General features: G+C 38.2%; 1 protein-coding gene across 1 annotated transcript in view; it reads left to right on the top strand.

The window, feature by feature from the left end:
• LOC145988254 (pickpocket protein 19-like) overlaps positions 1–9,876 on the top strand; it is a 37,047-nt gene extending 27,171 nt beyond the window's left edge. Inside the window, exons 6-10 of the mRNA XM_083123119.1 lie at positions 2,227–2,530; positions 6,513–6,566; positions 6,845–6,962; positions 7,867–7,967; positions 9,165–9,876. Coding sequence (XP_082979245.1) covers positions 2,227–2,530; positions 6,513–6,566; positions 6,845–6,962; positions 7,867–7,967; positions 9,165–9,373 — 786 coding nt within the window. The 3' untranslated portion in view covers positions 9,374–9,876. The remainder of the gene's footprint in view (positions 1–2,226; positions 2,531–6,512; positions 6,567–6,844; positions 6,963–7,866; positions 7,968–9,164) is intronic.
• The last annotated feature ends 15,450 nt before the right edge of the window (positions 9,877–25,326 follow it).

Below are 25,326 nucleotides of genomic sequence, written 5' to 3'. Positions count from 1 at the left end.
GACCAGGAGAGGCTTGACTTCTATGCTAACTCAGCCAGAGGCAGGAAACGGCGAAGGATGATGATGATGATGATGATGATGATGATAGTGCAAATATGCAAGATGACATTAATAAAACTCTAAAATTTTTTGCCCAATCACGTTTCACTAAGCTGCTTGCATTTTAACTTGGCAAAGTCAAGCAGATCACGGACAGGCAAGAATATTGTATGAGACACTCTCTCTCCACTATCAAAACCTCTTCTCAAGAAGTTAAATCTCTCCTTGCCTCATTACCCATACACCCTTCATTAGGACCAGATGAAATTCCCACAATTTTCCTCCGTAACACTGCTGACTTCTTGACTCATCCTCTCTCTCTTGCTAAATAGGTGCTTCTCTAAAGGCATGTTTCCTCAGATGTTCAAGAAAGCCAACGTTGTACTCATTCACAAATCTGTAGACAAAAATAGTGCTACATCATACAGACCAATATCACTCCTGTCACCTCTGTCTATAATCTGTGAAAAAATCGTTAAGGGCAGATTATTCAGATTTACATCTCCGCATATCAGTACTGCCCAACACGGGTTTCTTCCAAGTAGCTCTTGCTTGACTAATCTTTCAGTTCTCCTTTCACATGCCACCAGGGCTATTTCCAAAAATTCCCAGCTAGGTGCGATATACTTGGATATTTCAAAAGCCTTTGACAAAATAAACCATGCTCTTCTTATTCACAAATTACGAACTAGATTTAACATACATGGCAAATTTCTCTCCTTAATCCAGGATTATCTTCTACACTCACGGACACAGTGTGTCACCCTTTCAGGCGCCTCTTCTGATTTTCTTCCTGTCTTGTCTGGGGTGCCACAAGGGATCATCTTGGGCCCTCTCTTGTTCATCCTATACATGAACGATTTACCTCAAAGATTTTCCTCACTTCCTGTCACGTTTGCTGACGACTGTAAACTTTTCATAGAAATCTGAACCACACAAGATGCTTTGATTCTCCAGAATGCTCTTTCAGAACTTGTCACATGGTGTAAGCAGTGGAATCAACAACTTAACCCGCAGAAATGTTCCTCCCTCACAGTCTCTTTAAAAAAGAACAAAATACATTCTCTGGATAACAATTATATTACCACAGTTGCGACCCAAAAAGATATAGGTGTTATCATAGATGAAAAACTGAACTTTAAGAAACACATTGCAGCTACAACTAAAAGTGCAATGCGCCTCTTAGGCCTCCTCTACAGATTCACTGAAATTGATACTATAACTTCTCTTAGCCTGTTTTTCAAGTCATTCATTTCTCCGATTCTCAAATACTGCTCCAATACAAATCTTTCTAGCATGGATTCCGTCCTCAGCTTCTTTACCGCTATTGTTCGTCATAGAATTCCTTCTCTATGGCATCTTCAGAAACCTGACATCCTGACTACTTTGAACATCCAGTTACTGCAGACCCAATGCGATATGGCCGATATGAAATTTTTTTATAAAATCATCAATGGAAAATTAAGATCTGAATTTCTACTTACAGAATTCAACTTCAGAGTTCCCTCTTGATCGACCCGAAACACTTAATTGTTCCACAACTCTACCACTAGGCTTTCCCTTATACAGCGCTCTCTGATCCACAGGCTGCCACAGTTCTATAATAAACTACCTACAAACATCGACATGTTTGCCCCTGAAAGTATTTTCCGATCTTCTCTAAGAACGAATATGTAAATCTTTTGTTTGTTTTATTGTTTATGTCATATCTGTTTATATGTATCCCTTTTTGTTTTTACCTAAAACCATCCTGACTTGTTCTTGTTGATTTATTAGAATTTTCAGTGTAAAATGACCTTACAAGTGCTGTATCTGAAATTTGAATACATAAAAAAATTTAAAATATAAAAAATGACTGTACAATACCTGGAAGATATGCCCAACGAATCTTTGAAGCATTTTCATCTACAATTGTACATATGATTTGAAACATATTATGATTTTCATTGAATTCCTGGGGAAACATTAGGGAGGTTTCACAATAATTTGGCATATAATGTGTCCATGTGGTGTTGATGCTCCCTTAATAGCTGTGTTGATATAGTAAACTTCCAGTTTGCTATTATCCATTTGTAATTTATGAGAAAAACAAGTCAATTAAAACTGACCAAATTGAAAGTAAATGTTTAATGTTACATTATTTTAAAAACAAAAGTAATTGCTTACTCTTGAATATTTTTACTGTAGGTTTTTGTACACGCTGAAGAGGAAATAGGGTTTGCCACTGCCTCAAAGTTACCATTTCCTTTTAACGAGAAAAAGATTTTGAAACCAGGGCAAGAACTTCAGGTGAAATTTTCGAAGAAGGACACCACTCTGAAAGGAAATGTTCGTGCATTGGATCCTGAAGGAAGACGATGCAAGTTCACTGAGGAGAATGAGAATGTCTGGGCTTATCCTCGGTATTCCTATAGTGCATGCACTCTGGAATGCAAATCTACATACATGCTCAGGTTCTGCAACTGTACACATCATCTAATACCTAACACAGGTAAACGCAATTTCAGAGGGTCAATTTCAGAATTCTGGCTTCAAAAGTTATAGTAATACTAAGTATACATATTAACTAACTGATGTGAGAGTTAATTTCCCTGAAGTAAGCCATGACATAATTGTAACTCATATTTTAAGTATATATACAGGGTGACCTGTAATTAGATGCATTCCCTAAAAGGGGTTAAAGTAGAGGCAATATGCAAAAAAATTGACCATATGATACCCCGTCGATCAATTTGACGCATTGACTTTTACATTTGGAGCCACATGAAAGACTTAGTTTACAAGACACCGGTAAACTCACAAGAAGAGCTCAGGGAGAGGATCTTAACAGCTGGTCAACACATAAAGGACGCCATCACATCATGAGTTACGAGACCAAATGTCGGTAAAAACCTGCGTGCCTGCATTCGCAACAGAGGTGCCCACTTTGAGCAAGACGTATAATGTTCTTTAATTGTATTGTTCATTGATTCCATTCACATGAAGATGAATGAAGTATTATTTCTTGTACACAAATATGAATGTTAGCAACATTTTTACCTTGTTGGCTAGCAGATGACACAAGGAAGTAATTTAAGTAATTTGTACACTTCATGTCATACCATTTTTGTTATTAATATGTTGCCAAGTAAACTAAAAGTGCATTTTTTTATCATCACTTGTAAGTTTAGATCCACCCGTTACTTACATGTAATTGTTATTTGGGACAAACCTTTTTTCCAACAAACCACTTATTTGTTTGGTTTGGTTTGATTTGGTGTTTTAAGTTCACTTTGTGCACAGTAAGGCTAATCGGGACTGGACCTACAGTTTAAAGTGGGATCCGAACCACTATGTGCCTCCACCGCGTATCAAACCCGGGACACCTTGATCTCATGGCAACAACACTACCACTGCGCCATAGGTGAGGCCCACTTATTTGTTAGTTATCAGAAAACGCTGAAATATGTGTCATACAATGAGCTGTTTTTTCTCAATTCGCATTTTTATGTGGATAATTGTCATTTTAAAAAAAACAATAGAAATTCGATTATCTCTAAAACTACTAATTTTCGGATGGGGTATCATATGGTCAAATTTATTGCAAATTGCATCTACTTTAACCCCTTTCAGGGAATACATCTAATTACAGGTCACCCTGTATATAAATAAAGTTACCAAAATTAAATGTTAGTTTGCACTAAAGATGTATTTTGTTTTTGTAATAAACCCAAAATTTGTTTCTTTCAATATCCAAGTTTATTTTATTTATTTAGAGATTACCATTAATATCAATAGTTTCAACAACTTTTCTTCTTTTCTTTTTAAATACACAGTTATTATAGGGGGGTGTGCTAATATCAAATTCAGACACATATGATTATGATTATTCAATTGCTTTCAAAAACAATATTTTGGGTAACATTTATTATCCTCATAAATGGCTCATGGCGGACTCCCGCTGCCCCTAGCTACAGCTCTGAACTTGACGAAAACGAGAAAAGCAGATAATGAAGCGAAGCAAGCAAGAAAATTTTACAAAATATATTTTTATTTGCAAAAAATTTGAAATCAAAAGGGGTAATTGCTCCTCTGTGCTCCCCCCCTTGCAGGTGCCCTTGGCCGTCAATGTTTGCTGCCCCTACTTGCCCCTAATAAGGTGCAAATAATATCATGGGGTGCCAAGGCATTCTCTCTTTCACAACTTTTTTTCTTTTAGATCATTCGGCGCCCATGGCCTACTCCTACCGCACCTACCTACTACAGCTCTGAACTTGACGAAAATGAGAAAAGCAGCTGATGTGAGCGAAGCAAGCAAGAACATTTTACAAAATGTATTTTTATTTGCATAAAATTTGAAATCGAAGGGGTAATTGCTCCTCTGTGCCCCCCTTCTGCAGGTGTCCTTGGCCCTGAATGTTTGTCCCCCCTAGAATTGACTTCCATCAAAGGTTGGGGGCAATGACCCCCTGTAGTTGCATCACTGTATAATACAGACATATTTAAGCAATATATGTATAATTTAGATACTTTAGGCTCACTGCCATTGTTAGTCAACCTTATTCTGCACAGTTTGTATACTCGACTAACCTTGTATTAATGCAAATATCATGCCCCCCCTCCATCCAAACCAATTCTATAGGCATAAGAGGTGGTGTTTCATTTCAACCCTATCGCCGCGATCACCCACAGGTAGGTAGAAAAACTATACATAATAACCAAAATTAAAAATCAATAACAAAGTCAATCAAACGATACAATCCGCCCCATTTTTGTGTGAAGATATATAGAATTGGTATAAAATTTTGTCCCCCCCAAAAATTCCCATGACACAGACGCATCATGAAACCCCCCTGTGGGCACCCCTGACACCCATGTTGAGAAAACAATCTTATGATTTTTCAGTACAAGTGCATGGTAGAATTCGTCCTTTGCAACTATTTTAAGGAGTGGAAATGTTCAAAATCCTTCCATAGATTTAGTAAACATTTTATACTAATTAAATAAATAGTAACCCTTAGAGTATATAAACTCTATATTGGTTGAAAGAGTTTTCAAATTTATATATTGTTTAGTAGGGTGACTAAAAATATTTACATTCAAAAAATTTTTGAAAGAAATATTTTGTTAATTCAAGAGATTTAATAATAATAGCAACACAATAAATGAAATGATAACTATTAAAATTCTGTTATTTTTGAGCTATATTAATATAGTTGACTGCCTATAATTGTTTCCATATACTGTAGAATGTAAAATATGAAGAAAAAGGAGGCCAGAGCCCATCCACTTTTTCCTCAGAGGAGGTAAGAAGAGGGTAATAAGGTCCTAATTTAATTTATGGGCATCTTTTTTTCTTCTCCCCCTCCAGTGGATTGTTGTCAGGTACAAGTTACTGACAAGAAGTATCTGGTACCTCAACCAGTCATAACCAGAAGCAGGTTCAGAGTACCTGTGTACTCCACATGGCATGTGGCCAGTGGTCAGACTAGGAAAGGTGTTAATGCCTCGAGTTCCTCTGCTGAGATCAAACTAGGTTCAAGCATCAAAGTAATGTTTGGAGAGATTTTTCACACAGTTAAAGGACTTGATCTGAACCAAGGAAGCTTGGGGAATTTCCACACAGCTAAAAGTTGGAAGTATGCTAGGTAGGAGAGGTATTTCTGCTGCTTTTGCAATGGTTTGAGCTTCTATCTGTTTCCTCTGGACCTCCCGTGGGAGTTGTCCATCCATTGTCAACTTGGCATCAGCAGACTCTCAGAGTCAGATCTCACTCTTATATACTAGCTTTCCATGGCTTGATCGCAGCATACGCAGATAATGGTCTTCAGAGTTACTTGCATTACTTCAGCCCGTGTTGATGTGCTGTGCACTAGAATACATGTGCGAAAACTTTGGAACTCTCAGCGAGGCATAACACAGTTTATATGTGTGCTAACACAATACAATAATTTTACATTAATAGTTGACAGCACAGGGCTAAGAATAGTATCAAGTTGCAGACACTTCATAAATATGTTTAGTTTGTAGCATGAGACAGACGAGGAGGACACTTAAAATTTAACCCATCTGAAGTAAAGTGCTCCCCTGTGCATTGCACTATGCCATGAAGGCATGCAGGGGATGTGGAGTTAGGGCCTCACACTTTATTGATCATGGCCGAAGCTGGGTGTGATGTGATCTGCCCCTGGTTGTCTTTACCTCCCAGAGTATTCTCCAGGTACCCACTTTATACGACGATGGTGGGTGCCAGAAAATCCCAGTTCTCGCCATCCTTGCATGGTAGTCAGATGCACTAACGACTGAGAGCTACCGGGGCTACTTTTAATCCATCTGAGTAGAGTTTTTAAGATTTATAATAAACATCTACTATAACTAATAAACTGTTCATTTAACAGGCAAAAACATTATTTCCAGTAATTTTTAGAGTTGTAGTTCATTGCATTTAAAAGTAATATTTCTATTGTGACTTTCAATCATTCACTCCATTGTAGATCCAAGGCAAATGTGTGACTACAGAGGCCTCAAGTGTTTGGATTACTACTTCAGTAAGTATAAAGATTAATTTTCATATATCAAACAAATGAATAAGTACCTAAATTCATCATTTTCAAAATAATTGTATAGAAATTAACATTATTTTGTTATTGAACTTCTTTGATGTAAGGTTAATCAAGTAAATATTTGTATGAAAAATACTCTTTCCAGTTTCATAGTTTTTGTTAAGTAAACTGACTAAGGAACATTAATGTTATGAAAAATATATCAGATTATTCAGTTCTGAATCTCTATGAAATTTTAAAATGCAGTAATTCTGTTCTTTCAGAAAGGAATGACACTGTATCAGAGAAGCGGAACAAAGGAAGACGGAAAAACTGTATGAAGCAGTGTTTGCTTGACTGCATGCAGGCAGAGATTAAAGTTGTCTGGTCAGATTTTGCAAAGTAAGATATTTGATCAATGAAAGTATTTTAGGCAAAATATTGTCATAAAGAAATTAAAACATCGTGAGAGTTATGGCTTCAAACTATGGTCCTTGTATCTCATGTAACATGTCTAGTAAACATACCATTTCAAGCTTTTTCAAAAACTGTTAGAAAGAGGCACAATGTCCACGAAGAACTTTTAAAGTTCATTGTTGGGGATAGTGCGGCAGAAGGGATTTTAAAGATGACATAGTTCCTGTGCCCTTCGCGGTTTGTCCTGTGGCAGACAGAAGGTATAATGTACTACGTATTTTGTACCTCCATTAGTTAAATTGAAAAGGTTCAAAAATTGTGTTTTTAAGGGCAGGATGATTTTATTTTGTATTTCACTACATAGTTCAATAAGACTGCAACGTGTATCTTAATGTTTACACTGTACGACCACTTTCTTGGAGTATAAGACTTAATACATATATTCATGGACGTCCAGGGAGGGTCAAGATGGAGGGTGGAGAGCACAGCTTCCCTGGAAAATGAATGTCAATCTAAAGTTATATATTTCACATATATATTTTAATTTCAGTCAGTAATTTATGTTAATCAGTGGCAGCGATTAGGGATGCAGTTGCCCTCGCTTTTTGCTATTCTTGCCCCCACACTATGCTAAACCTTATCTACCAAGGGAAAGTAAACTCTCCTTGCCCCCCTTCCCCCAGTTTTGAAAGGTTGCATACGTGTTTCATGTTTTCCTTATTATCAGAATCACACCCCCTAAATTTCTTTCCGCACCCTCTCAGCACCCCTAAATGAATAATCCTGGAGCCACCGCTGAATGTAGGTGCTCTTAATAACAAAGAATTTATCCAAATAGTGTTTTATGATTTCTGTAAATGATTTCTGCAATGATATTTGTTTATTTCAGCTTAACAACTGATGAATACTCAGTTGCAAAAATCTCCTTCTACCAATTGCCCACAGAACGGTATCAGATGAGAGTTGGTGCCCAATTTCTGGATCTTTTTAGTAAGTGTTTTAGTGTGCTGCTAATCATCTACTTTTAAGTAATAAGTGAAGAGTTTAAATCAAGGAACAATTAGTTTTATGTGATATATTTCATTTAAATTTTGCATAATGTTCTTGTACTTGTATTTTGTTACTTAGTGTTGCTTTTCTGCAACTTTTGGCTAATTATGACAATGGGGACAAGTGAATGAAATTGATAAAGGGGCACTCACAAAGAACACCCATACCAGGATTTGAACCTGGAAACTTAAGTGGCGAGATCTAAAGTCGACAACTTAACATGTTCGCCCAACAAGCTAGTGCATAATGTTCTTGACAATCATGTATGAATATATTTCTGAAAAGAACAGTGGCATTAAGTTTATAATTTATTATTCTTCAAGTTAAGTTCTCAATTGATGTACCAAATTTGTAATATACAACCTTTAGTTTCTCTTAAAATTAATTCTCAAATTGAGTTTCAAAATGTAACTTTTGTGGCATATCGGTAAGAAGGTTTAGTGCCACCTGGTGGCCGAGCACATTCAGTTTACAACTCAGAATCTTATAATAATTATAACCCATGGCGCAACAGCCTGTGAGGGCCAGGGACTACCTACTGACAGCCGGCCTCACTCCCACTTGCCGAGGTGAGAGAACATAGAAACAGTTACAGGGTGACGTGTGGTCAGCACGAAGAACCGTTGTTGGTCTAAGTTTTATGTGGCCGGTTTACGCTACTCATTCATAGCTCCCCAATTACCTCACAATAGTGGGTTGCCATCAGTCCCATACACAGGCCAAAATCTCAGGAGAAAAGTTGTTATGCTTTCCCCAGGAAGGAAGCTGCATGCGTCCCGTAGCCGGAGCCCAAAGCATGACAGCTTAGACCACATGGCCACGGTGCGGGACTAACTCAGAATCTTGCCTCCAAAGATTTAAGGTTTGAGCCCTAAACAGCATTTGCTCTAAGCTCTTGCTCTTCCCATTCTCACTGAATTTTCATCTTTCTGGTGATTCATGAGCAGGCTTTCAAACTGAATAGAGCTAGGTATTTTACGATATTTGTCATCGAAGTAAATTTCCAGTATAATACTGAAACATTTGTTGGTGCCATGGCAGAAGGGCAGTGACCCCTGGGATCCTCCTTCCTGTATAATTCAAAAAATTACTTTAAATATTACTAAATGCAATAACAACTTATTTTTCTCTTTTTAGTTCTAGTGGCAGGTTTGTCAAGATGTGTGACTAGAGTAAGCCTCATGGATGTGTTTGAGTTCATTCACTTTGTGACGTGCAAGATTCTGTACAGAAATGCAGTAATAACTTATGAGTTTGTGTGTGATGAAGATGATGCATACTTAATGGACGATTCTGACTCAGATGATTCTGATGAGGAGAAGCAATCCATCAAATTCCTTGAGTAATTTTATGTAATTGTCTGTGTATACAATAATAGGCACAGTAAATAAATTGAAAATCCACCTGTTGAAGAGATTATCCTAACAATGCATAATTGATTGCTATTATTAATCACATGGAATACATAACTATACACATACCTATACACACGCATTAATGCATGCAGATTAAACACAAGCATGGTATGTTACATCTAATTCTTTGCTTATGTGATTACATATTATCTGAAGTATAAATTAGCAGAGTTTGAATATATATATATAAAGATTTACTAGTAGTGAAATGAAATAGAATTGCCACTCCTGAATTTATTTATAGCATTGTTTTTTGTTCTTAGGGCTTCAATATTTATTCTATTTGTGTGTGGAATTTAGTACATATTTTTTTATTTCCGTTGACCAATGTCCATAGGTATGCAAATCGTCATATAACAATACATGCAGTAATAAAATATTAATACAATTCTAGACAAGGATTACAGTAATGATTTTAAGAACTACTACATGAAGGAAATATTATATTAATACAATTATAGACAAGAATTACAGCAATGATTTGAAGGACTTCTACATGAGGGAAATCCAAATAAAGGAAGAATACACTATGGGAGTGAAATAACATACAATATTTAAGGCAAGCACAATAACAAGCGAAGAAATTTTTTTAGTGTAAAAATAAAATGTAAAAGTAAATATGTAACAACATGGAAGAATGCAATATATATACAGAACCGATTAATGATCATTTAGGCACAATAATAGCATATAGTGAATACTTCGTACATGATAATATAAATAGTATAATTCCATTTTCTGTACAATCGAACTCTCTTTGTTGACAATTTATGTAATTTAATATTTACAAATTTAGAAATTCATTATTGAATAAAAACAATGTAATAAGAATTTTGTTAATTCCCTCTTAAATTGGGTACTTGATTCCATTGTTTTCATGTGATCAGGTAATTTATTATACAGGTGGATACCTACGAATTTAGGACCTTTTTTAAGGAGAGTGGTATTATGAGTCCGTATAACCAGATTGTGATTTTTCTTGTGTTGTATTGATGTACTTCCTTGATATGTTTGGAGTAACTATACATATCTTGTTTTACATAGCACAGTAAATGTAATATACTCTATGTGATCAGAAGTATCCGGACACCCACCTGAAAATAAAGTACAAGTTTGGGCAACCCTCCATCAGGAACACTGGCAGTCAATACCGTGTTGGCCCACCCTTAGCCTTGATGACAGTGTCCACTCTCACAGGCATACTTTCAGTCAGGTGGCGGAAGGTTTCCTGAGGAATGGAAGCCCATTCCTTGCAGAGCGCCAAAATGAGAAGAGGTATTGATGTGGATCGGTGTGGTCTAGCACGAATTCGGCATTCCAAAACATCCCAGAGATGTTCTATGAGATTCAAATCAAGACTCTGTGCAGGCCAGTCCATTAGTGGGACGTTGTTGTCGTCAAACCACTCCCCCACAAGCCCTGCAGTATGGACAGGTGTTCGGTCGTGTTGCAAGACACAATGGTTGTTCCTGAACTGGTCTTCGATGGTAGACAGCATGAAAGCTGTTAAAATGTCAACGTAAGCTTGTGCCGTGACATTGCCATGTAAAGCAACAAGGGGGCCAAGCCCCCTCCAGGAGAAACATGACCACACTGTAACCCCGCCACCTCCGAATTTCACTGTCGGCACTACACAGGCTGGTAGATGTCATTCACCAGGCATTCGCCACACCCACACCCTACCATCGGATCGCCACATTGTGTACTATGATTCATTACTCCACACGAAGGTTTTCCACTGTTCTTTGGTCCAGTTTCGATGCTGTTTGACTTATGGGCAGCTTCTCGGCCATGGAAACCAAGTTGGTGCACCTTGCACCAAACAGTAATGGTGCTTGGAGTAGATCCTGGTGCAGTTCGGAATTCCTGTGTGATGGTGGCGATGGATGATTGACGATAATGCTGTACAACCCTCTTCGACACTCGATGGTCTCTGGAGGTCAACATGGGAGATTGGCCTGCATGGTTTTGGTTTGTACACATCCCTTCACTATAACATCGGAAACAGCGGACTAAGGGATGTTTAGCAGGGTGGAAATCTCACACACAGACTTCCTACACAAGTGGCACCCAACCAACTGACCACGTTGAAAGTCTGTGAGTTCCTCAGACCATCCCATACTGCTGTCTCACACTGTCTGCAGACTACTGAGTTCGCTGACTATGTGTTCTATGCGGTAGATGGCAGTACTGTGTCGCCCTCTATGATACACACGTTTCGCGATGTGTCCGGATACTTTTGATCACATAGAGTATATAGGCAAGGTAATGGTAGAATGCCAAGATCTCTGAAGATACCTCTCTCCTATTACATCTCTCCCCACTACACACTCTCTAAAAGTAAGAGAATTGTATACATAATTATTAATTTTAAATAAATGCATGTATATAACACTAATACCTTCATACAGATGAAGATGTGCATTTCTTGTGTATCATCCTAGGGTGACCATACGTCCTGTTTCAGAGGCGTGTACCCAGTCATCCTGTCCATATTATTAAAAAGACACAATTTGTCCCATTTTTTGAAAGTCTAGGAGTTATCTTGAAAGATATCTAAATTTGAGAGACATTTCATGTTAAAAAAGATGTATTGTTTTGTATGTGTTCCGTTATTTGTAGAGCAATGACACAAACTTATAAGAAAAATCTAGAGTTGTGTGTCTGATAAGTAAGGTAAGGTTTTCTGGGTGATTTATTAATGGTTGATGAAAAATAAAGCTGCTCTTAAGAAGATTGTTTCTTCTGCCAAATACTTCTGGCATTACTCAACTTCATCATAATGGTTGATCAGAATGGACGAGAAATGCTATTTAAGTCATACGGATATTACAATAATTAATATCTTTGGACAATGTGAGATCAGATTTCATTTGTTGTTTATGGTGTATCATGTATGTGATCCACCCTTTAATAAATAATAACAATAATTTTATGATTCGACCTAACTGATTTTACAGGTGGGGTAAACTGACATGAAATACCATAAAAAAATAATAAAAAATATAATAGTACCAAATCTTGTCATTCTGGGAGACTCAGCCATTCCAGGAGGGTTGGCAAGCCTAGGTACATTAGCTGGTGTAAAAGTTTTTTTTATCAAGATAACTATATGCTACCACAATACCTGAATGTCTGAACTATGTATGATTGGCATTTGCATTGCACTTTTTACATTGAATGGGCATCTCATTTCTAGTTGAGTTTTCCTATTATAATTCTGTCATTTGTCATATCTAATTTTATCTCAATCAATTCTTATTATATGTGAAATCATCAGGTGATGTACAAATATAAAATATTTCCACCAGATATTTGTTGTCACTGCTATACCTATATGTTACTACTACAATTAATAATAATATGCATTTATCACTTTCCTCAAGCAAAAAGTTTAATTCGCACACTGCTAAACATGAGTATTATAAGACGAGCCTGTGGAAATAGATCATCTAAAGAAGATGCAGGCTATTTTGCCTGTAGTTGATAATACTTGGACATGGAAGATTAGAGCTGAAGCTATGCCCAAGCCAAGTGGGAATTCGCTGAGTAAAAGATAGCACTGAATAAGCAAAAAAGAGAAAAAAGTTGTGCCCCTTGAAAGTATTGGCACCCTTTCAATTTGTAAAGGAGAAGACCTAATAAAAACTGCATGCTTTGCTCATAATAGTACTAATTTTGCAAGAGTAAGATTCAGTTCATTGTGTGTGTGTGTTTTAGCTCAAGTTCCTTAACCCTTGCTGTACGATCGACATGCATAGCCCACTGTACAATTTCTGTCCAATAAGATGGGCAACTGGGATAGCTCATCATTTAGCACACTGTAAAATAAAATTCTGTTGTGAATGAATGACGGGCTATAATCGTTCGTGTGTGTGTGTGTGTGTGTGTGTGTGTGTGTGTGTGTGTGTGTGTGTGTGTGTGTGTGTGTGTGTGTGTGTGTGTGTGTGTGTGTGTGTGTGTGTGTGTGTGTGTGTGTGTGTGTGTGTGTGTGTGTGTGTGTGTGTGTGTGTGTGTGTGTGTGTGTGTGTGTGTGTGTGTGTGTGTGTGTGTGTGTGTGTGTGTGTGTGTGTGTGTGTGTGTGTGTGTGTGTGTGTGTGTGTGTGTGTGTGTGTGTCTCTGTGCTGTAACAACCTCTTTCAAATTCCAACCGTTTGATATCTAGTGTAACAACTTTGCTCCTGAGATTTTGGCCTGTGTATGGGACCGTGACCACCCACCATCCTGAAGAAATTGGGCAGCTACGGATGAGTTTGATGTGCTGATTGGATGATTGGATGATTTCCCACCTCAGGTGAGTGAGTAAATAGGTGAGGCCGAAAGTCGGTAGGTAGGGCTGGACCCTCAATGGGCTGTTGCACTACAGGTCATTATTTTTAGATGTCTTCTTTTGTATTTTAATTGATTTCTGAATTTTACTTGAACTCGTGATGAAACAGGTGGCGCTTTAGTTTATACTCTTAAAAATAGCACAGAATAATTTATATGCACACTGTGAAATTTTTTTACAAGGATTCAGCTTCAGATTTCACATTTAGTGATGATTATTTTTTGGGTTATTTCTCACTAATTATTTCTGTATTATGTATTGTAAATACGTTTTCAGTAACTTTTATTGTAAGAAAATAAAATAACCCTTGACGGAACAACCCATGAGAACCAGAGTCTACTTACGACTACTGGCCTCATTCCCACTTGCTGAGGTGAAAGATCATCCAACTACTTACAGAATGATGTGTGGTCAGCACGATGAACCTCCAGTCATTGTTGCAGGTTTCCATGACCGGGTTACTCATTCGTAGCTCCCCAATTTCCTCACAATGGTAGGTGGCCACCGGTGCCATACACAGGCATCTGAGGCTAAAATTAATTGTTCCCCAGGAGACTCGAACCTGTGCGCATTCTGTAGCCGAAGCCCAAAGCATGGTGGCTTAGCGCGGTCACGGTGTGGAACTAGTAACTTTTATTACAGTGCTTATTTTATTTACTCATTCTTTCAAAAAAATTGTTTCTGAAAAAATTCGTGTGAGAAAATTTATATAAACTAACACATAATAAATCTGTGGAAAAAGGACATTTGGATTTAAAAAAAAAAATATATTTAATAATAATACACCCAACCCAACATATATTTTTAAAAAACAGCAAAAAAAAAACAGTTTTCTGGGGAAAACTCTGTATTATCAGGTTCGTCCAGAAAGTGTTCATTCCGTACTAATCGTTGTGCACACGATTTTTTTTTGCGTGGTTCGATTTATATTCATGTCTGTTGTTAACACATACTTTATAGTCACCTATTGATTATTTGCTGTGTTTCTTTCTGGAAAACAGTTTTACCTTCCGTACTCTCCTACATGATCCTTTGCGAGCAACCATTTGTTTACTGTCGTCTTGGATACAGACTGCTGCTGCCATCTACTTTTAACGTGCGTGCATGGGCGGATTAAAGTGGGCGCAAGAGGCGATCAATTTGTGCGCCAGTGGCGGCGATTGGGACCCAAAACTGGAGGGCAAGGTGCCAAAACTAGGGGAGGGGGGCAAAGGCAGTATATTTCCCTTTGTAGGTAAGATTTAGCATAGTGCAGGGGCAAAAGTGGCGAAAACTCGGGAGAGCAACTGCACTAATCGCCGCCACTGTAACCTATTATTTTTTTCAGACACTGTGATGAATAATTTACACAGTTGAAATTAGAAGGGCTGGAGTGGTTAGCACATCGCGCTACCACGCCAGGAGTCCCGGGTTCGAATCCCAGCCTGGGCATGAGTGTTTGTTAGTGTCCATTCATTCATTTCATCATATCTTCATTCATTTCATCATATCATCACTCATTCCCATCTTCGCCAATTAGCCGAAAGCGGAACAAAAGCGAAGTAAAATACAGCAATTCAAATCAAAAGGGTTGGAGCCTGGAGGGAGTGATAGCCCCCAAAACTAAGGGGCTCATATTATTTTTTCCGATTTTGATAAATAATTTGCAATGAATTGATTAAAAATGAAATTAAGTAAACATTGTGGCATTTTACGACACACGACAGGGCTGTAGTTATGTGATAGCGTGAGAAACAGCTACGAAAACTGAACGGCGTAACAAAAAAAAATAGTCGACGACAAAATATAAAGGCTAACGAATGATAAGGGGGTTTAAAAAAAATAAGGAGGCGATAAGGGTGACGCAACAAAAGATATGCGCTAAATGAACATTTGTATAACATTACTGTACTCTGTCTCTGTAATCTGTCACTGAGGAGCAAGCCTGCGCTGCTCATAACGGAAGAGAAGGGTAGAAACCGAGTTGGCGGAGCAAAGCAGTGCGAGCTGCTGTAAACCGCTTATAGCTGGACCGACAACCCTCTCACAAGTTCATTTGTCGAGCCCTCTCCAGTCACTGCTACCATGGAGTCTGTGCTACTACTTGTGCAGAGACCACAACTACTGGGACATTTTTCAACACGTGGCAGTGGCGTACGCAAGGGGGGGGTTACGGGGTTTAAACCCCCCCCTTGAGCTTGTGAAATATTATGAAAAATGCTGTGGAAAAAAATTTAAATGGCCAATTTACCACAGTCAAAGATCTGGGACAATACTATTACTACATATACTACTACTACTACTACTACTACTACTACCACTAATAATAATAATAATAATAATTTGAATTATTATTTCCATGTAGCATGGAGAAAAGCACAGCATTCCAAGCACACGAGTCTTTCAGAGTGATGCCTTGAAAATAAGCACAAGTTCTTGAAAGTGAAATGTGAGGGTAACTATGATTTAAAAGAGAAATAAAATGTTTTGTATTTCAGTTGCAACAATGTTCAATACTCTGGCGTACGCAGTTTTTCTTGGGGGAGGAGGGGCCGGATGTGGATAACACATGGCTTCGTTTTGGAGGACAGGATGCATAATAATATATTTCGTATTTTTGGAGCTTTTCAGTCTATTAAAATTGTATTCAAAGACAAAAATGGTAATCGGGATTCACTTTAAAAGAGATTTCGTATTTACACATTTTGATTTTTTAAAGTTCTTAACGGATTTTTATTTGAAAATTCTGATTTTCTCAAAATTTTGGTAGGGGCTGTAGCATCATCGATAGAGGCATGCATATTTTGTTTTTGACAAAAAGAAAACGAAATTTGAAATAACACATTGCAATGTTAATTTTTAAGATTTCTGAAAGGTGTGAGGTGCATTTTCCTACTCTGTTTTGTCACGAAATGATGCGAAATGAAATGCAAAATGCGAAATAGACTCTTAAACACGAAATTTACCGTTTATATACCGACGCGACACTTTCTGAAGTCTGAAGTATCCTGTGTGTTATGCAATTCACGGAAAATTGATTAATTTTGCTGTAAATATTTGAAAAGCAAAAATGGACTCCTCTTTACAGGAATAAACGTAATATTCTGATAATGATTTAATGTGCTATTAGAAGGGATATGTTTATTTTGTGTAATAGTACAGTTTTTAAATCAAATTGGGATTATATTCACATTTTTAAAACCAAAATGTAATTTTATATACCGCTTTTTCACCGCTATAACAGCGAAATTTCATTTTATTTACAGCTTTTGAACCCGAAATTGACTCTGTTTTTATACTGAAATTTTTCTTTTTTATTTACCAAAAGTATGTGCCTCTAACCATCGGCCATGCCTCTACGTTCGCCAGTGTTCAACGAACATGTATTTTTTTTGTGTGAACAATGAGAATTAACTAAAGAAAGTTCTTGGTTCGTTGTTAGAGGCTAATGCATAGACAAAGGCTTGGCGGACAAGAATACAGTCAGCAATTCGCCTTCCCATTATATTGTTTACCACAGCTCGTTTGAATGTCTCTCTTTAAAATGTCTCACCTTGTTCACTAGACAATTATTCAAACGACAATAAGCTTAACTATTGTAAAATGTTTTGTTGGCAAGAACAGGGAGACAATCCAGATGTGAATTATCGGGGACATTTATGCGGGGAAGAAGCCGGAAAAATTCCAACCAATTTCGGGAATCGAATCCGGATCTCCCGCGTGATTGTCAGATGCTCTACCGACCAGACCACCGCAGCTTCTTGGATGAGTTCCATACTTTAATTATTTCAATTTATTTTAATGTATTTTCGTGTTTTATGGATTTTCTTCACCTTGAAATGTCTCACCTCGTTGACCAGACAAAAAACAAAAACAAAAACAAAAAAATGCTCCCAGGATTTGATAAAAATCGAATGATTAGAAAGTAATTTATTTCTATTGTTTTCATAAATGGTATATTTATGTAGATCTCTACTACATAATAGTAGTAGTGGTATTAGTAGTAGCATTAGTAGTAGCATTAGTAGTAATTCAGCTAATTAATTAATTATAAGTATTATTAATTAATTGTGATTATTATTATTTAATTAAAGTATAATAAATCAAAGGTAATGTGAATTTGGAGAAAGTTTTAGAAATAACCCACCCCTTGACGAAATCCTGCGTACGCTACTGACACGTGGCATCGATGAGCTGTGGGCGGGGCGAACACCAATCCCTGTCGACTATTGGGCACTTCTCCCCCACCCCAAAAATCAGCGATCAAGAAAACTACATAAATAAATGTTCTTTAAACTCAAATAGGCATTGCCTATGCTATAATATTAAATGTGACTGCCATTGCAGAAAATATTCCCGCCACCTCTGCATCCTCCTTTATTATTATTATTATTATTATTATTAATTAATTAATTAATTAATCATCGAGCAGTCACCGTGGAAAGGCGGTAGCCTGGAAGTAGCAAGTGGCATGTGTCCAAGACGTCGAAAGATGGGAGCTATGATAAAATTTAGGCGAACTACGACTACCAACTTTAGAAGCACAGAAAAGCTTTAGCAGCTTTCTACAAGGACGGATTTAAGGCTTGCAGGTCGATCTTCCTTCCCTGAGGATTTTGATTGAATGAATCAAGGGCGATTCCTCCAGGTAGGAACTGAGGAACTTCCTACAGTTCATTTTTACTTATTTCCAGTTCTCTTCTTTTTAGGAGTTTAATGGGTATTATAAAATTATGGACGCAATGTACGTACCAGGGACGTAGCTAGGTTGATCAGTTTGGGGGGGGGGGCCCAAACGTAAGATTTTTTCTATCAAACTATTATAAATTAACAAACTATTTATACACCATATAGACCTATGCTGTATACATACATTATATATGTATGTGTGTGTGTGTGTGTGTGTGTGTGTGTGTGTGTGTGTGTATATATATATATATATATATATATATATATATATATATATATATATATAGTCTTGGAAAGAAAAGGATCAAGAGCCTCCTCGGTGGCGCATGGTAGCATCATCGCCTTGTAATCAAGGGGTTCCGGGTTTGATACCCGATGGATGCTCATAGTGGTTCAGATCCCACTTTACACTGTAGAACCAGTCCCGATTGGCCTTACTGTGTATAAAGTGGACTTAAAACACCAACTAAATCAATCAATAAATTGGAAAGGAACTTCATTTTCTTCTGTAGCCCCCAACAGTCTATATACTCTCCAGAATTACACAGCCATTATTCGGGAAACTAAATGCAGAATGAACTCATTAGCTTAATGGCTCATACACCAAGAACAATGTTATTAGTCTTTAGATTTGCTGGGAAAAAAATGAAAAGTCATTAGATAAAACCCTTTTCCGTGGTTTTAGATGTAAAGTGCTGGAACCAGGTTTACAAGTATTGGCAACAGTGCAAATATGAAATATATGCGTAATGAGTTCAAGCTAGGCATCTCATGTATACAGTTCATACCGGAATCGAATCCGGTATCTCTTAGTTCAAGGGCGGGCCCGAGTCTTCTATGGCATCTGATTGTTCACTTGGGAAATGATGACGATAAGAAATTATACGCACACGTCTAATTTCTTAAAATTAATGTTATTTGTGTGTGGAAAACTGAATATATGATGACACCGGATAAAACAAAGTTCTCGCAGTCTCAAATAATTACGCTCTCGTCTTTGGTTCGGCAGGTTCAACAACCTGCCCGGGTTCGATGGAGGCACATAGTTGTTCAGATCTCACTTTAAACTGTAGGTCCAGTCCCGATTAGCCTTACTGTGCATAAAGTGGACTTAAAACACCAGTTCAAATAATCAATCAATCGAAAGGTTCAAGGTTCGGTTGCTGGTGGTCAGGCCGGTAGCCAGAATTTGATTTCGGAAGGGGTTTATCCCTTATCGGCAGCCGCCATCTAAAGACGAAAAGGTTGGGGGGAGGAGTAAATGCGCTGAAGATGAATTTCTTGGTATATTGCAACTTACCATATACAATATGTTTAACCCTATTAAAGAAGTAAATTTAATTACTACTACAGATTATTAAAATCAGATATTTGTAGGATTTCGGGAAAGGACTGCAGCCCCCCGAGCCCCTTCCCTGGGTATGTGCCTGCTTGTATTAGTTCCAAAATTTGTGCTGTTCCAACATCGTGAGGACAATTTGGGAAGTACTTGAAAGCGATATGGAAGCAAATTCCGCTCTCGAAACTATGGAACTCGATGTGATGACCACGCGCAACCGAATGAAAGAACTCTTCGCAGGCTTTGTCTCTCAATATTAATTTTACTGGCTAATTGTAAGTTTTTCTCGGCCTCCTCGATGACGCAGTGGTAGCGTGGCCGCCTTGCAATCAAGGGGTCTCGGGTTCGATACCCGATGGAGGCACATAGTGGTTCGGATCCCCGATTAGCCTTACTGTGTATACAGTGGACTTAAAACACGAACTCGAGAATTGGAAGGATATAGAAGAATTAAACATGGCTTTTTATGCATCGTACAACTTTGCTTCTTTTCACCCTACTTTTACAGTTTTTCTTCCCAAGAATTCCACTGAGTATAACACGCTACGAAACCAGAGGTCCAAGGTTCGGACATTGGAAAGGTATGGTTGTATCATGTCTGTCCCATCGCCATTCCTTCGGCTCATCATTCATCCTCATCGTCGCATTTATCCCAAGAGGTAGAAAAGCGGCATAATATAGAAATATATAAATGATTGATTTGGTTTACTTTACTTCGCTCTTCTGCCACTTTTTGGCTAATCGTGAATATGAAGATCACAATGAGTGATGTGAAATTGATGAGAGGTCCATCATAAATAACACACACGCCCAGTCTGGGATTCGAACCCAGGACCCCTGCCCTCGTAATGCACCTTGTTAACCACTACACAACAAATAGAAACAGAAAATACTTGATAAGTTATTTGCTTCTCCATAGCTCATGATTATATTATAAGTATTATTCGCTGTATGACTAGGGATTAATTATATTTGTATGTTTAGCCAACCTAGCCACCTAAGCAGCAGCCGGTTTCGCATTTGCAGGTGGAGGCTAAATGAAGAAAAATCACAGAAAGTCAGAAATCTACAAATTTTGTAACATAATACTTATAGTGCATGCAGACGGCTGTAAAAACAATTGCTACATACCTAGTTTCCTTCCTTAATTGAAACGTGGTATACTCTTCATTATACATGAGATCAACCACCCTGGGAGTCGAACCCAGGATCTTGTGTGGTAGTCAGACTGTCTTTTAGAATGCCAATATGTTGAATATTTGGTCGATCAGTCGATCCTGATCGATTGTTTCCAGAGGAAGACAATCTGGCAGCTTCTCATTCGACATTTTACTCGCGATGTAGGAAAACGAGATCACAAACACTTCGTGATGCTATCTTCTCGCGTATACCACCGCTCGGACAACAAATCGTACTTCAAACTGACAGATATCAACTGTCCACCAAATCAACAGATGAACCGACCGCTTCGATGTTTCTCCGAATTTTCAGAAAGTGACCTTTCCCTCCTTGCAGGGCAGGTCATTAGCAGGAGGGTTGAGTGCATGTGAGAAGAACCTCTATGTCATTCATTTCCGTGCCGAAAAAGGGACAAGCAATATAATTCTGTTCTTGGAATTTGAAACGCATGGGGATATCTTTTCTGAACCATAAAATAATTAACACAGAAAGTTCTGGCCACCCGTAGCTAAATCTTCCTGTTTGTGTCGTCCTTTCGGCGCCCATAGAGCCAGCAGTGGCGTATGCTGGTTCTAACGAGTGGGTAATCTCCGACCCTTGATCCTCAAACTTCAAAAGTTTCCGTGCAATTTATGTCAGGATCCATATTGGATTTAGGAATATTGTGTCGGAATGTTTGTCTTATTGCTACGACCACAATCAATTAATTCTCGTTATTGCAGTTTAATATACGTGTAGAATTTCAAATAATATAACAAGACAGTATTATAAAGCTATAAAAAACAGCCTGTGAAATATAAAATGAAAGACGTGCACTAGTGAAATAAAAACCCGCAATATTAATTTAAGTGCAAAATTCAACTTACTCCAGGACCCGATTACTTGTGCCGTACCACATCCAAAGCACGCTGTTTGTCCAGTTGCACGTCAATACGTGTCTGTGCGAAAGATTGCAGCTTAACAAAGGAAGTTATGTGACTTTTGGATTTTTCATGTTTGACACAAGCGTTGCAAAGATTACAGTATCCGCCACGCGTCCATACATTCTTTTCAGCCCTGAAAAGTAAGCACGGCCAACAAAAAAGCAAAGCTTATTAACACTTATACTTCCTGTCAACCATGGTGTTTTGTCATAATTTGCTTGCGAAAATGCCTCACATATTCCCGATTTTTGTCTTTGTGTGTACAAAAAAGTTCAAGCGATGACACTGGCCTAGCTGTATTAACAATTTGTAACTTCTCCGGAAAAAATCTTGTTCCAAAAGGTTTCACCAGCAAATCTTGTATCACATCCATTTACCCTTTAACACAGCACTATCACGACAAACACTAACACCTAAATAAATAATAAACACGAAGCCAACGACTACACGCATTCAGTTTCACGCGCCAAACTTCTGTTGTTGTGTTCCTGGCTCAGAATGAAATTCCCTATGAATGATAAAAAAAAAAATCCCTTTCCGAGCTCGAAATGACAGGTTTTAAAAGTTCGAATCATTGCAGGCCAGAGCCAGAATTTTATTTCGGAATGGGGATCATCCCTTATTAGCAGCCGCCACATAAAGTTGAAACAGTGGGGTTAGAAGTCCTGAAGATGAATCTCAGATTATTACAACGTATTATGCAAAGTGTTTAATCCTGCTAATGAAGTAAAATTAATTACCACTATACACTTTTTAAATTAGATATTTGTAGGATTTCGGGGAGGGGGGTTTCAGCCCCCCGAGTCCTCCACCTGGCTACGTGCCTGATGTGTTTTTTCGTTTTATGTTTAATTCGTTCATATTCATCACTATTAATCTAAAGAGGCGGAATATAGCAACTTAAATTAAATCCAAATAAAAATATTCAGTTCCGTGAAAGAAGTATTCTCGCTGCTTTTGAAGATTAGAGAGGAGAAACAATCACTATTTTTGTAAATACAAGGATGGGGGGGGGGAGTAAGCATTTAGGTGCTTTAATTGCTTAAGCTTTGAATTTTAATTTGGTTTGCTTCATCTTCAATATTTAAGCTTTTCCTTTTGATAAATTTATATTCAAGTAACAGAAATCAGCAAGACAGAAGCAAATTTAAAGTGAAAATTAGCGTAGAATTGGTTTGCCCATGTTATTCAATTTTCATGTTCTTCGCACGCTACCGGGCATGTTTTCCCTAGTTCAGCGGAGGGAACGGTAAAAAGGCTCTGAAGAAGGTTGAGAGTGCGACCGGTGGACTCTCACAAGAAAGAGGTTACCCTGTGCACGGAATCACCGCGCCTGAGAAGCAGTGATTCCTCCCCCTCTTTCCTCTCTCCTTGCCAAGGGTTGTAAGGGAAGCGGAAGAAATGACGTCAGGGTGAGATTCCCTGAAGTCATTCCACCGGCTGGAGAAAGGTTCCCGGACATTCAGCGGCAAACGGTTGGAAGCATTCGCGCGCTGGAAGCAAAGAAATGTATGCATCGAAATTGGTTTGGAAGAATATTGCGAAGAAATGTATATATATATATTTTAAAAAAAAAAATACAACAGGGTCATCTGCGATTACCTAGATGACCCAGAGTATACGCCGCTGAGAGCCAGTGCAGGGCCAGATGAAGAGAAAGTGCGGGTTTTGGGGGGATCCTGGATCTGGTGTGCAGCAGGGAAGAAAAGTGCATTTTCAATAGGTCTCAGACTTCCCTGACCGGGGCGGACCACAAAACCATTAACTGCATCCCCTCCCAATACATCTGTTTGTGTTCAAGAAGCAAGAAACAGGGAAATAAGAAAGAAATGCCTTGCTTGGGTTCGTGCTACTGAAAATTGAAGAAGTGTTTCAAACTGCAAGCAAAATTTACTGAAGAATTATTTTGCAATATTTGTCATGAAAGTAAAATTTCCAGCAAATACAGAACAGTTTCCCGGGGCCACGTGGACGTTTGTCGGGGCCAGTGCCCTCGCGTGCCCCGAAAAATAAATAATTAATAATAAATCCTACCACAATTTAGAAGTATTTTGCATAATTTCGAAGTTTTGGCAACACTTTTTATTATCGTCAATCCACACGACAGGAAGGGGGAAGAAAATATAAATTCTTGCAAAATCTGCAATATCGTCTATGTTATTTTCGTCGATTTTTATAGGTTCACATTTAAAAATTTCTTAGTTCAAAGTGAGGAGCAAAGGCCCATTGTCACACCTTGAGCATGGCCTACAGCTAACATTGCAATGGTTAGTACAAGCAAGACGTGTGAATGTAATTGAACCCCTTTTTTAAACCTTCCTCGGTTTACCATAACTTCTTTCTACACTCCGAAAAAGCCACGGGTCGCCACTGGAATGAATTATTGTTTTAAGTCCAGTTTATGCACATAAAGGCTAATCGGGACTGGACCTACAGTTTAAGGTGCGATCCGAACTACTATGTGCCTCCACCAGGAATCGATCCCGGGAACCCTTGATTACAAGGCGATGACGCTACCACTGCGCCATCGGGGATATTGTTCGGAAATGTATTGAACTTGAACCTTAAAATACAAATTACACTCAAATTTCGAATCGAAATAAATCAATCTGCGTAATGACCACACTTATTCTCAGCAAGATAAGCCAGGAAGTGGATGAGACGAAAGTATTCGCACTGATGTTAGATGAAACAAAAATACATTGCGAGAAAGAAACAGGACATATATTTGTATCGCGGCCAGGTAAAATAACGCTTTTTGGGATTTGCCACTCTTCAATCATTAGATACAGGTTCACTCTTTCTCTCTACATGTCAAAATCGAATAACTTCTTCCCAAGATCTCCCTAGGTGCCTGTTAACTGTGTAGCACAAACTTACGTTGGAGTGGTAGAGAGTAGCTAGAGGTGCGTCAGGGTCAGAATATTTCTTGAATTATGAGATAACTGTAACCTTTCTCAGATTTTTATTCCCGTGATATAATTTCCCTGAAAGGTGAGACTCAGATTTGGGCCTTTTAATGTGCCTGCCCCCTAACAATATTTTGTCGCCCCCCTACCTCCCCCTCCAAGTCACATTTCCCTGGCGCCGTCACTGTTCATCATAGTCTGTGTTTATAACACATATGGCAAGGCCGCAGAAGACGTTGTAGCTTGTAGGTAAGGGGCAGTGAACTTTTTTCTGGCACGGTATATCATTCATTCCCTGTTCACTGTATTTTTTCCTCATTTGGTCATTTTATATTTACTCGTATAAGTTTGATTCTTTTCGCAATTACTACTTTCACGTATTTCCCGGCATATCCCTTTTGTTGTTACTTTATGGTACTTTATCCACATATTTGTGGATGTGGTTGGCTAAATATCCATTATGTTCGAGCCAGCAAAATGAGACACCTAAGAAAAAGAAGAAGAAATAAATGCCACAGCATAGCAACAAGAAAAAA

Source organism: Lepisma saccharinum, chromosome 5 (genome assembly GCF_977018435.1).
Source record: "Lepisma saccharinum chromosome 5, izLepSacc3.1, whole genome shotgun sequence".
In the NCBI taxonomy this organism is placed as follows: Eukaryota; Metazoa; Arthropoda; class Insecta; order Zygentoma; family Lepismatidae; genus Lepisma; species Lepisma saccharinum.
This window is presented reverse-complemented; position numbering and strand designations above follow the sequence as displayed.